Source organism: Oratosquilla oratoria, chromosome 10 (genome assembly GCF_046742065.1).
Source record: "Oratosquilla oratoria isolate Oo_2021 chromosome 10, ASM4674206v1, whole genome shotgun sequence".
Lineage (NCBI taxonomy): Eukaryota > Metazoa > Arthropoda > Malacostraca > Stomatopoda > Squillidae > Oratosquilla > Oratosquilla oratoria.
In genome coordinates this window covers 72,725,315-72,740,314 of record NC_134786.1, presented here as the reverse complement: position 1 = coordinate 72,740,314, position 15,000 = coordinate 72,725,315, and the positions used below count along the sequence as shown (strand labels likewise).

Below are 15,000 nucleotides of genomic sequence, written 5' to 3'. Positions count from 1 at the left end.
GACTGAACCCTTGTGAGTGGGTTGTCCAACAGGTTAACCACGAAATCTTGGTTAACGTGTTTGGTCCAGTATCGCACGTCATCACCCCCGCATACCCGGCGCTGCTGCTGCCCCCCCCCCTACGGTGGGAAAGGGACCACTTTCACTACCCCCATGGCCTTTCACCTTTTCTCTCTCGCCCCTCCTCTGTGTGTGTGTGTGTGTGTTTAAACCCGTTTAGGTTATTGATTTCATAGGTTTATGCAATCAGTACGTCACCCAATTAAACTATTAAACCTGTTACACTCATTTACAAAACTGAGTCAGTATTCATAATCATAGCATGAGTTAGGACCCTAGAAACTCTATTTTCTATGGTCTTTAAATGTATAGAATACTTTCATACAATATAATACACTCAGTACAGTATCACGTCGCAAAGTGTCGCATCTTTTGTTCCCTGAATTACTATTTTATTTCAATTTTTTTTTCTTCTCTCCGATACTTCGACAATCTCGAGAAGCACATCACCCTCTGCTTGATCACGACTGACTCCGTGTCTTCGATGCGACGTTGTCCTGCGAGACAGAAGCGTTGGTTATTGTTGATGAATGATATTATACCTCCAAGGGTAGTCCCTGCATTATTGGCCCCCCTTCGGACCAGAGTTACGCATATTTTTTATGAGTGATAGCCAATCTCCGCTTAGAGGAAAATCCTGATCGCTTTTTATCTTCTGCTCCTCTGTGCAACCCTCCTTCAATCTCTTCTTTACCACTTGAGTGATCCCACCTTTTGGGCGGGAAATTGCACAACCCCGAGTATAGAAACGCTGGTTATCGCAGACGAAACACAGCGGCTGCCTCTCCCCCAACGACACCCAACGTCTTCTGTGTTGAATGAAATCGTCTGATGACGTCAACAACAAAATAAAAATGGTACAATGCTGAGTGGGAGACATGGAGGTGATAATTATCTTCTCACGTGAAATTGTTGGCCTGCGCCAGCGTCTTGATGACCTGGAACTCCGGGCCGGACGTGGGCGTGAGGGTGTTGTCCTCGGCGACGTGGGACACCAGGAACCAGGGGTTCATCCTCATGGCCAGGAACCGGAGATGCCTCCCGCCCAAGTTCGCGTAGGACCGCGTCAGGTCGGGGAACAGGTCCTCCTTGAGCCTGAGAGAGGCTGGCGGCGCTCCCGAGGAAGGCGTCGTCGAAGTCGGGGCGAAGACGCCGATGTACTTGAAGTAGGGCTTCCCCACCTGAAGGAGGAGAGAAGGTGAGTCTGTCACGAGAGAGGTCTTCTCACACCAAAGTGTCATCTGGCGGCGACAAACACACGAGAGGACAATTACTCCCCCCACCCCCAGCCCGCCGCTTTATGGAAGGGGCAAACCTTTCATTGGGCGAGGACCCTTCAACCCGAATAAAATCATCTATTTTAGGGAGTTGCTAAATGTGAAGGAGGATAGGGAGGGAAAGATAGCTGCAGTGGGAAATGCTAAGAAAATGACTGTGATGAGTGAGGAAAATGGAGGAGAAATAAGGAAGGATGAAGTGAAGGCAGTTGTTAAGATGATGAAAGCAGGTAAGGCACCTGGTCTGGATGGATGCCATGCAGAATGTCTAAAAAAAGGAGGTACAGTGATGGTGGACTGGTTGGTGAGGTTATTTAATGTTTGCTGGAGAGAGGGTAGAGTGCCAGAGGACTGGAGGAGTGCCTGTATAGTTCCACTTTACAAGGGAAAAGGGGACAAGTGTGAATGTAGTAGTTTCAGAGGGATTAGCTTGTTAAGTGTAGTTGGGAAGGCTTATGGGAGGATCTTGATTGAGAAGATTAGGAGAGGAACAGAGGGAGTAATTGGTGAGGAACAGTGTGGATTTGGGACAGGTCGAGGTGTAGATCAGATCTTTGTGGTAAGATATATGTGAGAAAGCTATAGGAAAGGGGAAGGATGTTTTTTGGGCCTTTATGGATCTGGAAAAGGCTTACGATAGGGTAGACAGAAAGGCAATGTGGGAGGTTTTGTGGATATACAGAATAGGAGGAAAGCTTCTAGGAGCTGTCAAGAGTTTTTAATCCTGACACATTTGTGTCAGGATTAGAAATGGAGAGAGTGAGTGGTTCGAGGTAAAGGTGGGACTTTGTCAAGGATGCGTTATGTCGCCCTGGCTGTTCAACTTATACATGGATGGGGTAGTGAGAGAGGTAAATGCAAGTGTAGTGAGTCAGGGATTGGAGATGGTTAAAGAAAATGGAGAAAAGTGAGAGGTGAGCCATCTGTTGTTTGCTGACGACACTGCGCTTGTGGCAGGATCGGAGGAGGGATTAAGGAAGTTGGTGACAGAGTTTGGAAGAGTATATGATAGAAGAAAGCTAAAGATAAATGTGGGTAAAAGTAAGGTGATGAGATGTACAAGGGGTGAAAGTGGCAGTAGACTGAAAGTGAGCATTAAGGGAGAGCGACTGGAGGAAGTGGATAGTTTTAGATACTTGGGTGCAAATGTGGCAGGAAAAGGTGGAGTGAAGGTGGAGGTAGAATGTAGATTGAGAGAAGCGAGTAAATGCCTTGGTGGATTGAAGAGTGTAATGAGGAATAGACATTTGGGAATGGATGCTAAGAGGAGACTGTATGAAGGAGTGATTGTGCCAACAGCACTGTATGGAGCAGAAACATGGAACATAAGAGAGGAAGAGAGGAGTTTGAATGTGTTTGAGATGAGGTGTCTGAGAAGTATGATGGGGGTTACTAGGCTAGATAGAGTGAGAAATGAGGAGGTGAGGAGGAGAACAGGGGTGGAAAGGGAGTTGTTGTTGTTGTCGTTCCCTAGACTGTCTGTCCGAGCAGTCCCGTCTCCCCAAGGAAGGCCACAGCCGAAACTGGGTTTTCCCACAAATCCTTTATAGAGTGTATGTTGTGTTGTTTGCGTGCATGATTGTGTATAATGCAGTCTTCCATTATGTGTTGTATGGTATGGGGTGAAGTGTTACATCCTGGGCAGCTGTTCACAACACGGTCGTCCAGCCTCTTCTGGAAGCTTAGAAGTGCTGGGTGGTGACCGCATCGCAGTCTGGCCAAGTGGACTCTGTCCTTTCGTGGGAGAGAGGATTCAGAAGGGTGGATATCAGGGGGTCTGGCATGCAGCAGTGTGTTGTCTTTCAGTGTGTTAATGGAGCGGTGAGTGATATGATTATGAATATGTTTCCGGAGGCTGGTATTTGGTGGTTGTGGAGGAAGAGAAGAGAGTATCTGTGCGTAATAAAGGTCTTTGGGTGTAGTTTTAATGTTTCTTGGTGTGTGTGGGTGTTCTGCTATGTAGTGTAGCGGGTGTGGTGTGTTTGTGATGGCTGCAGCAAGTGTTTGTGTGCCTCTCATGTCGAGGTGGTCCTTGACTTTGAGGACTTTTGTTTCATGGTGTAAATGGTCTGTAGGTGATGTATTTGTGCAGCCTGTAATTGTTTTTAGGGCTTTGTTTTGTATGATTTGAAGGGTGTTGTGGTGTGTCTCACTGAGATTAGGAGCCCATGCAGGACTCGCATAATTCTGGAAAGGGAGTTGGGAGATGGGGTTGATGAAAGAGTATTGGGATGGTTTGGATGCATGGGAAGAATGAATGAAGAAAGATTAGTAAAAGAGGTATGGAGGCAGATGTGGAGGGAGTGAACATGAGGGGACGTCCTAGGATGAGGTGGATGGATGGGGTGAAGGAGGCTTTGGGGAAGAGGGGAATGTCTGTTGAGGAAGGACGGGAGAGGACAGAAGACAGGGGTGAATGGAGAATGGTTGTATATGGATGATGTTGTGATGCATGAGGTGGAATGGGCGGGGGGATGGGGGGTGAGGTAGTATGTGTGAACAAAATTTGACGCAGCCCAAAGGGATTTCTCCCCGTCTTCTCCTTTTATGCATGGGGGGACGGAGAGGGGGGGTCGCCGATTTAATGAAGCGGCCTTGCTGTGGATGTGCTATGTCTTGCGACACTGTTTCTGACCCAGGGCAGTGGACAAGGTGGAGGGATGACCCGTCATCTAGGATGTGCTAAGATGTGAGAGAGGGTGGAGGGGTGTGGAGTGTAATCAGGGATGGAATGGGTGGGAATGATTTTATGCCTTTTATTTTTTGGCTGCCTCCCTTGTAAGGGGGAAAAAGCCTAGGTATATGTATATGTATGTATTATTGTCATTGTTATTATTATTATTATTATTATCATTATTATTATTATTATTATTATTATTATTATTATTATTATTATTATTATTATTATTATTATTATTATTATTATCATTATTATTATTATTATTATTATTATTATTATCATCATTATTATTATTATTATCATTAGTATTATTGTTATTATTATTATTATTATCATTATTATTATCAACATTATTATTATTACTATTATTATTACTATTATTATTATTATTATTATTACTATTATTACTACTACTATTATTATTACTATTATTATTATAATTTTTGCTATTATCATTATTATTATTGTTATTAGTATTACTATTATCTTTGTCATTGTTATTTTTATGATTGTATGAAATATTGTTTATCTTCACCCTACTGAAAAGCAATAATATTTCGTCATTAATTTGTATGTATTTTCTCATGTATATTTTTATTGTATTTGGTTGCATGTGCAAGCTGCACCAGTGAATTATAATGTAAAATACTTTATTTGTATAATACACACAACCTATATGTGAACATTTAAACTGCGTGATAATTCTGACCGATATACAGTCCGATTAGAAGTATTGTTATCAGACCCCGGATATGTCAAACAAAACAGTCACGAGATGCTTTGCCACCTCCTGTCTCTCGGCTCGGGGCACTCTCCTCAAACAAGGCAACGCTCAACCAATGCAAAATAGGTAGATCCAGGTCAGTGACTATGAATAGTTCGCACTTACCTTTTTATTTTCGTTTTCCCTATTCCGTCTCTAATAGACACATATCTTTGATAGTCTTAGTTTCACGAGAAGACTGTTTGAAGTTGTTATTTACCCCTCTGTCACTGATAATATATATCGGACAATTTATAGTTTCACCCAACCAACGATTTTGTTATGTGGCTTATGTGTTTCTGGTGAGATTTGTTGTGTATTGAATAATGGTGTACATATATATATATTTGATTAATTATCTTAGTCTAATGAAAAGACTCGTAGAAATTACTAGTTGTCCATTTCACACCCTTTCGTGTCTATTTGTGTCATTTTTATTTGGCTTACATTTTTCTTGTCTAATTGCCTTATTTCTCTTGTATTTGCATGTTATATATACCATATTTTAAGGCTTGCAAGACGCTGCATTTTGGAAGACGCACCCTAATATTTGAAAGAAATTTCTAAGAAAAAAAAGACATTCTCATACAAAAACACATTCACCATATAGAGCACTCACCACAAATTTACAAATATGTAAATAAAAATACCATAGGCAAATACGTACACACACACGTATTGGACGTATTGTTTACATTACGAAATCACTTGTGCGATTTTGTTTTGTATGGCGATGATACTAGTTGGTGATTAGTAAATATATTATACATTTTTCATTGTCCAAGGGTGGTTTTATTTTCATAAAAATAAAATAAAAATGTCTAAAATATGCATGTAGAAATATAAAACTTGAAAGAAACTTATTCATTCATTCTCAAATCCCGAGAACTCGTCAACACTGGATTTGTGTAAAAGTTCTGACCTCTCATCTGCAGAGTTATCACTACTGTCAGTCATGTACAATAAATGATCCTCACTACCATCCATGGCATTACTTATACCACACACATCCGTCTTGGAAGACGCACTAGTATTTTTCAGGGTATTTTGTAGGAAAAAAAGTGCGACTTGTAAGCCGTAAAATACGGTATATACTATGTTGGTCTAATGGGCCCAGATTCCCGTTCTTTATGTGTTATTGTATCATATCTGTATTATTTTTTTTTCTCTTAATATTCTTATTGTTAGTTACTTCAAATCTAATATTCCTTTCTGGAATTTTCTGTCTCTTTTGCCTTTTTACTTCTAGTCATACTTTTTTTATATCTTGATACAGATCGGATAACTAAGCCTAAAGATGATTACTAAAAGTGAGCTGACACTTGGACTCCCTCATCGTAACACCACTGAGACCAAAGGAGCGCCTAAACCATACCTGCTTGATAATGTCACCTAAATCTTTGCCACAACATATCTATACAGTGAGCTACATTATGATTTATCAATGTGAAACCAATTCGGATTGGTCCACTCTTACCAGATCAATTCGTAAAGAGTACACGGCGCTTGATATGGCGTCTGAAGATTCCCTCGGCACGGCCAAGACAGCCCATGTGCCTTCACGAAGCCAGATCTCGACCAGGCTGGGCGGGGACCAGCTTCCACCCAGCAGGAACCATCGCAAGTGTCTGGACTCCAAGGCACGCGCGCTAACCTGTGTGGATACAAAAATTGTGGGAGCATTTGATAACGAAAATAGTAACAAAGGTGCAATTGATACCATGATCTATTTTCTATATTACGATCATATTTATTATTGTTATTACTGTTCGTTGTTTAGATTGTTATGTGTTTAGTCATCATCATTATTACTATCATTATCGTTATCATCATCATCATCATCATCATCATCATCATTATTATTATTATTATTATTATTATTATTATTATTATTATTATTATTATTATTATTATTATTATTATTATTATTATTATTATTATTATTATTATTATTATCATTATTATTATTACTATTATTATCATTACTATTATTATTTCTATTATTATTATTACCATTATTATTATTACTATTGTTATTTTTATTATTACTATTATTATTACTATTATTATTATTATTATTATTAGCATTATTATTATCATTATTATTGTTATTATTATCATTATTATTATCATTATTATTATTATTATTATTATTATTATTATCATCATTATTATTATTATTATTATTATTATTATTATTATTATTATTATTATTATTATTATTATTATTATTATTATTATTATTATTATTATTATTATTATTACTATTACTATTATTATTATTATTATTATTATTATTATTATTATTATTATTATCATTATTATTATTATTATTATTATCATTATTGTTATTACTATTATTGTTGTTGCTGTTGATCTTCTTCTTATTATTATTATCATTATCATAATTATTATTATTATCATTATTATTATTATTATTATTATTATTATTGTTATTATTATTATTGTCATTCTCATTATTATTATTATTATTATTATAAATTATTATAAATAATAAATCAGGGTGTGGGTTCAGAAGGAAAATGGTGGAATCAACATTAATTGATTATATATCTGCCCACGATGAATATTTCCAAGGGTCAATGGACCCCAGACATCATTTCAGGACTATTCATCACCAAAAATATTGTCAACAAGCTTCCTCCCCCTCCCCCTGACCCGACCTCGTGTCAACCTCAGGTCAACTAGGGTTGGGGCAGTGATGTTCTTTATTTTCTCATGTTCCCTGTCTTTTGTAAGAGGTTGCAACTTAAGATAGCCTCCTCCCTGCCACTTTGTACTACTGAAGAGGATTGCAGGTAGCAATCGAAATATATAGTTCCGCTTACGCAACTTTTTCTTTCGTCCGACTGTGGTGTTAGTTGTGATTACTACTATTATTATTATTACAATTACTATTGTTATTATTATCATTATCATACTTATTATTATTATTATTATTATTATTATTATTATTATCATTATTGTTATTATTATTATTGTCATTCTCATTATTATCATTTTCATAAATTCTATTGTAATTACTACTGTCATCATCATTATTATCATTGTTATTATCATCATTATCAATACTATTGCCGTTAGTCTTTTATTATGTTTAATATGGTTATCTATTTATTTCAGTTTGTGTATTTTATCTATCTATTTATTTATTTGATTTATTTATCTATCGATTTACGTATTTATTTATTTAGTTATTTATTTTTCATGTTTTATCTATGTGTTCATTCGTCTCATTAATTGAATTTTTAAATATATATATATGTATATATATATATATATATATATATATATATATACATATAGTGTGTGTGTATGTTACCTATGTATATATATATATGTGTGTATATATATATATGTATATATATACATATATATATTTATATATATACATGCATACATACATATACCAAAGGCTTTTTCCCCCTTACACGGGGGGTAGCCAAAAAGAAAAAGGCATAGAAATCACTCCCACCCATTTCATTTCCCATATATTCCACTCCCCTCCACCCTCCTCCTATCTTGGCACCTCCTGGATGACGGGTCATCCCTGCATCCTTTACAATACCCTGCGTCAGAAGCATAGTCGCAAGACACATCAGATCCACAGCAAGGTCGCTTCATAAATTCGGCGACCCCCCCCCCACCGTCCCCTCATGCAGGAAAGGAGAAGACGGGGAGAATTCCCTTAAGGCTGCATCAATTTTTTTCCCATACATACTTCCTCACCCCCAATCCCCCTCATGCATCACAGCCTCATCTATACACAACCCTTCTCCATTCACCCCTATCTCCTGTCTTCTCCGGTCCTTCCTCTACAGACATTCCTCTCTTTTGTAAAGCCCCTTTCACCCCATATATATACATATATATACTGTATATGTGTATATATATATGTATATATATATATATATATATATATATATATATATATATATATATATTCTGTTGAAAACGACAGCAAATTCATTAGAAATTAATTTCTTTCTTAAGCTTTCTAGCTTTCGGAAAGTAGATTTCTGGGGAAATGAGAGGGGAAGAAGCAAATTTCCAATTGACATTGGTAACTTATATTAACACAGAAGTCTATGTTATATACAAAATGAATGAAAATAAACAAAACACAGTATAATAAACCCAAGACGTTTCGCAGATCGTTCTGCATCTTCAGTTGGAGTGAAGGGAAGTGTGACCAAGACGAGTATAAATATGTATAAAGGCAAAACTTGGAGAGGTCACTTAATGACTCCTCTGTTTGGCTGGCGGAGTTCGGTTGGTTCCTAAGCCTAGCCGATCGCCTAAGGCATGACATTTTATCCTCTGCGGGGATATTTTGGACATTTATGGGTGTTCTCTGATCTGGTGGTTGTATTTTGGTGAACAAATGTCTCCTACGTGTAGGTTTCATACTGGGGAGGAGGGAGAAATCATTCGTTTGCACATTAATAATTGAAGATGCAGAACGATCTGCGAAACGTCTTGGGTTTATTATACTGTGTTTTGTTTATTTTCATTTATTTTGTATATAACATAGACTTCTGTGTTAATATAAGTTACCAATGTCAATTGGAAATTTGCTTCTTCCCCTCTCATTTCCCCAAAAATCTACTTTCCGAAAGCTAGAAAGCTTAAGAAAGAAATTAATTTCTAATGAATTTGCTGTCGTTTTCAACAGAATATGCTTAAAAGAGAATCTCCTGCCACGCTTCACGAATATATATATATATATATATATATATATATAGATATATATATATATATATATATATATACATGATATGATGATATGGTTTAATGTCATAAACTCCCCCCTATAGGAAGGCTAGGACGGTGTCCCTCACAGAGGGTTTTGTAGCGTGGTATTTAATGAACCACGTCCTTGGTTCAACTTCGCCGGTGGCAGGATTCGAACAGCCATCCCCTCGACCTTCGCCGCAAGTAACGACGCCCTAACCAGCTCAGCCAGCGAGCTTCATATACATATATGCACATGTATATATATATATATATATATATATATATATATATATATATATATATATATATATATTGTTGAGACATTCTGATAGGTTGACGTAAGCGGAGTAGGAAACACAGGAGTCTTTTAGTCTTGAGTTTATTCCTGACTAGTTTCGCAGGTATGCTTTTTCAAAAAAGCAGACATGCTAAACTAGTCAGGAATAAACTCAAGACTAAGACTCCTGTGTTTCCTACTCCGCTTATGTCATAGAGCGAAACCGGTCAAGAATAAACTCAGGAACTCGGATACTAGACCCATGACTTCTTTTTCCACCTTCATCAACTTGTCACAATGTACCAGCATATATATATATATATATATATATATATATATATATATATATATATATATATATATATATATATATATATGTGTGTGTGTGTGTGTGTGTGTGTGTGTGTGTGTGTGTGTGTGTGTGTGTGTGTGTGTGTGTGTGTGTGTGTGTGTGTACATAGATATATACATATAATTATGCACATATATATGCATATATATACATACATACATATACCAAGGCTTTTTCCCCCTTTCAAGGGAGGTAGCCAAAAAGGGAAAGGCATAAAAACACTCCCACCCATTTCATCCCTAAATACACTCCACACCCCTCCCACCCTTCCTCTCATCTGAGCACCTCCTGGATGACGGGTCATCCCTGCACCCTGCCCACCGCCCTGGGTCAGAAGCAGTGTCGCAAGACACAGTACATCCACAGCAAGGCCACTTCATTTAATCGGCAACCCCCCCTCTCCGTCCCCCTTTGCATATAAGGCGAGGACGGGGAGAAATCCCTTCGGGCTGCGTCAAAATTTACTCACACATACTACCCCACCCCCCCACCCATTCCTCCTCATGCAGTCACAACATCATCCATATACAACCATTCTCCACTCACCTCTGTCTTCCGTCCTCTCCCTTCCTTCCTCAACAGACATTCCCCTCTTCCCCAAAGCCCCCTTCACCCCATCCATCCACCTCATCCTAGGACGTCCCCTCATGTTCACTCCCTCCACATCTGCCCTCCATACCTCTTTTACTAGTCTTTCTTCACTCATTCTTTCCATGTGTCCAAACCATCCTAATATTCTTTCATCAACCCTATCTCCCAAATCCTTTTTCACCCCTGTTCTCCTTCTCACCTCCTCATTTCTCACTCTATCCAGCCTAGTAACCCCCACCATACTTCTCAGACACCTCATCTCAAACACATTCAAACTCCTTCTCTCTTCTTCTCTTATGTTCCACGTTTCTGCCCCATACAGTGCTGTTGGCACAATCACTCCTTCATACAGTCTCCTCTTCGCATCCATTCCCAAATGTCTATTCCTCATTACACTCTTTAAACCATCAAGGCATTTACTCGCTTCTCTCAATCTACATTCTACCTCCACCTTCACTCCACCTTTTCCTGCTACACTTGCACCCAAGTATCTAAAACTATCCACTTCCTCCAGTCGCTCTCCCTTAATGTTCATTTCCAGTCTACTGCCACTTTCACCCCTTGTACATCTCATAACCGTAATATTACCAACCTTTATCTTTAGCTTTCTTCTATCACATACTCTCCAAAACTCTGCCACCAGCTTCCTCAATCCCTCCTCTGACCCTGCCACAAGCGCAGTGTCGTCCGCAAACAACAGCTGGCTCACCTCCCACTTTTCTCCATTTTCTTTAACCATCTCCAATCCCTGACTCACTACCCTAGCATTCACCTCTCGCACCACCCCATCCATGTATAAGTTGAACAGCCAGGGCGACATAACGCATCCTTGACGAAGTCCCACCTTTACTTCATACCACTCACTCTCTCCATTTCTAATCCTAACACATGCTCTACTACTCTCGTAAAAACTCTTGACAGCTTCTAAAAGCTTTCCTCCTATCCCATAAATCTGCATATATATATATGTGTGTGTGTGTGTGTGTGTGTGTGTGTGTGTGTGTGTGTGTGTGTGTTTATATATTAATTAATTTATTTATATATTTGTTTATTTATTAATTCATTTATTAATTTGTATGTTTAGGTATTTATTCTTAATTTTTTATTTGGCCCGATGTCGCTCATCAGGCTGTAAGAATGACTGGAGTTGGATTTTTCGAGTCGACGCCGTTAATTGTTGACGGTCGCACCCTGGAGCGATGATATCAGGATGATTTGGTTGCCTGCCTGCCTGCCTGCCTGCCCCCTTTCTGCAGGCAGGCACATGTTCACAAGAAAAGTTGCTTTGCACGAGCAGCAACAAGGGCCTAACTTGAATCAATCGACGTCTCCGAGCTCGTTTGGGCCAAATGAACCTCAAAGCGGCTCTTTCTAATGTTCTGAAGTTGTCCCGATTTATTTTCACTTACCATTTTTTGTTCCTAGGTTTTTTTTTATCCAAATTGTGGAGATTCGAAAATAAAGTAAATTGTCCTTTGTGATTTTCTCTGTTACAGACTGCGTGCGTGTGCATGTGCTTTCAACGAGTACTACCCACATAGGAGAAGAGGCGACGCATCACTTCGGGCGAGTCGAGGAGAACCACGACGTAGCCCATGTGGCCGCAGCCCTTCAGCAGGACTTCCTCGAGGACGAGCAGGTCCCTCTCAGCCTCGTGGTCCTCCACCCCGGCCTTCTCCTGGTGGTCCTCGTGGGTGGTGTTCTTGAGGGCGATCATAGTCACGCTTAGGCCCTTCGACCACAGATGTCGCGTCAGTCGCTCTGCGTCGTCTGCAAGCAAAGGTTTTGTTTACATTGTGAGTGTGAGCGCGGATGCTCTCTCTCATTAACAACTCCACTTCGGTTGCGGACCTTCCCTCCCACATTTAAGTGAAGTAGATTAAAGAGAATTCGTTTATAATTACTACAATAACGAACGTTCGGATACAACGTCTGACTCTTAATTCCAATTGTTCGTTATATCAAGGGTCTACTGTGTTTATATATATATATATATACATATATATATATATATAAATATATATACATATATATTTATATATATATATATATATATATATATATATATATATATATATATATATATATATAAATATCACACAGGAAAACCCACAGTCGGAGAAAAAAACTACGAATAAAGAAGATTCCTATATTTCGGCTATCAACTGTAGCCCTCTTCAGGAAAGTACATAAGACAGAGGAACAGAGGGGGCTTATAAGCTACAGAAAAGAGAAGGAATGCGGACAGATGGTATTACTCGGGCGCGAGGTAAAATGGGGCGGCGGAAGAGGGTGAGGGGAGGGGGGATTGTAAGCTCCGTACCAGTCTGCTGACTGCCGCGCGTGAAATAATGTCAGGTGTCCACTGTCCTTTAGATATATTAATTGAGGAATGCCCCAATATTAATATATTTAAAGGACAGTGGACACCTGGCAGTCAGCAGACTGGTACGGAGCTTACAACCCCCCTCACCTCACCCTCACCCTCCTCCGCCGCCCCATTTTACCCCGCACCCGAGTAATGCCATCTGTCCCCATTCCTTCTCTTTTCTGTAGCTTATAAACCCCCTCTGTTCCTCTGTCTTATGTACTTTCCTGAAGAGGGCTACAGTTGATAGCCGAAATATAGAAATCTTCTTTATTCGATTTTTTTTTCTCCGACTGTGGGTTTTCCTGTGTGTCATTTACAAGTGTGCTACTACATTTCAGTTTAGAAATATATATATATATATATATATATATATACATACATACATATATACATATACTAAGGCTTTTTCCCCCTTACAAGGGGGGTAGCCAAAAAGAAAAAAGGCATAAAATCATTCCCACCCATTCCATCCCTGAATACACTCCACACCCCTCCACCCTCCCTCTCATCTTAGCACCTCCTGAATGACGGGTCATCCTTGCACCTTGTCCACTGCCCTGGGTCAGAAGCAGTGTCGCAAGACACAGCACATCCACAGCAAGAAAAAGAGAAGGCATATATATATATATATATATATATATATATATATATATATATATATATATATATGTATATATATATATATGTATATATATATATATATGTGTGTGTGTGTGTGTGTGTGTGTGTGTGTGTGTGTGTGTGTGTGTGTGTGTGTGTGTGTGTGTGTGTGTGTGTGTGTGTGTGTGTGCGTGTGTGTGTGTGTGTGTGTGTGTGTGTGTGTGTGTATTCAAGTGCAAAATTGGTTAAAAATAAAACTTGGACCCAGTATTTCCTCTTGGCACCCACTTCAACCTGTTTATTCAGTCATTTATTTGTTTGTTTATCTGTTTACTTTCTGGGGGAGTGCTTATGGTTCCTTACAGTGGGTGGAGGGTTGGTGGACAAGGACGATCGCATAAGGACTTCCTGAGGTGACGAGCGCCGCCGCCAAATCAAGACGATGTTGTGACGTCACGTCGTCGTTTCTCGGGGCACCTGAAGGAAAATGGATGAACCGTTGTTAGAAGGATTTCCAAAATGAAATCCGAGAAAATAAAACTGAAATATTGGACAATGAGAGTACCAGCGGCATTTCCAAACTCCTCGCTACGATGGCAACTTACGAATACTTTTTCTGGTTAAGCGCCAGAGGCTTTATTTGGTTAAGGGAAATTGACCGGAACGAAGGGGTCAACGGGATGGTCAGTCTGGATCTGTTGTCGGGAAGGAGGCCCAGGCAAGACCCGGGCACAGGCTAAAATAACACATAAGCTATGGTTTGCGGACCTCCGTGCCTCTTCCCACTTGATAGGTTTGCACCAATAAATCTAGGGGAAAATTCCGTTCGGTTTGATAAGGAAACAAAAAACGGAAGGACACTGCGTAAAGCACGGAAGGAAGGCTGTGGGTACCCCACTTCCTTTCAAATGGAATTTCGACGAAAGTTCAGTGACTGTGATGGGTTTCATTAAGATCTGATCACACCGTTTCGATCCTATGGAATGGATTCACAACCACACATGAGAACGGACACACACACACACTCACACAAACACGTATACAAACACACACACACATACACAAATACAAACTCACACACATGTGCGCACACACGTGTACACACGGACACACATACGTGTACACACAAACACGCACACACATATGAATATGTGAGTATGCATGTTTCTTTGAGCCTTTTAGGACAAGAGGCTTGCAAGAGCGAACGAAACGGTCCTGCTCTCGTGAGACGAAGCGGCCGCCGAATGACACAAACTCGTGACGACGACGAC

General features: G+C 39.4%; 1 protein-coding gene across 1 annotated transcript in view; it reads right to left on the bottom strand.

Moving 5' to 3' along the window:
- The window catches only part of LOC143028968 (putative glutamate receptor), a 27,026-nt gene extending 25,723 nt beyond the window's left edge, over positions 1 to 1,303 (bottom strand). Inside the window, exon 1 of the mRNA XM_076191318.1 lies at positions 964 to 1,303. Coding sequence (XP_076047433.1) covers positions 964 to 1,301 — 338 coding nt within the window. The 5' untranslated portion in view covers positions 1,302 to 1,303. The remainder of the gene's footprint in view (positions 1 to 963) is intronic.
- Positions 1,304 to 15,000: the final 13,697 nt, after the last annotated feature.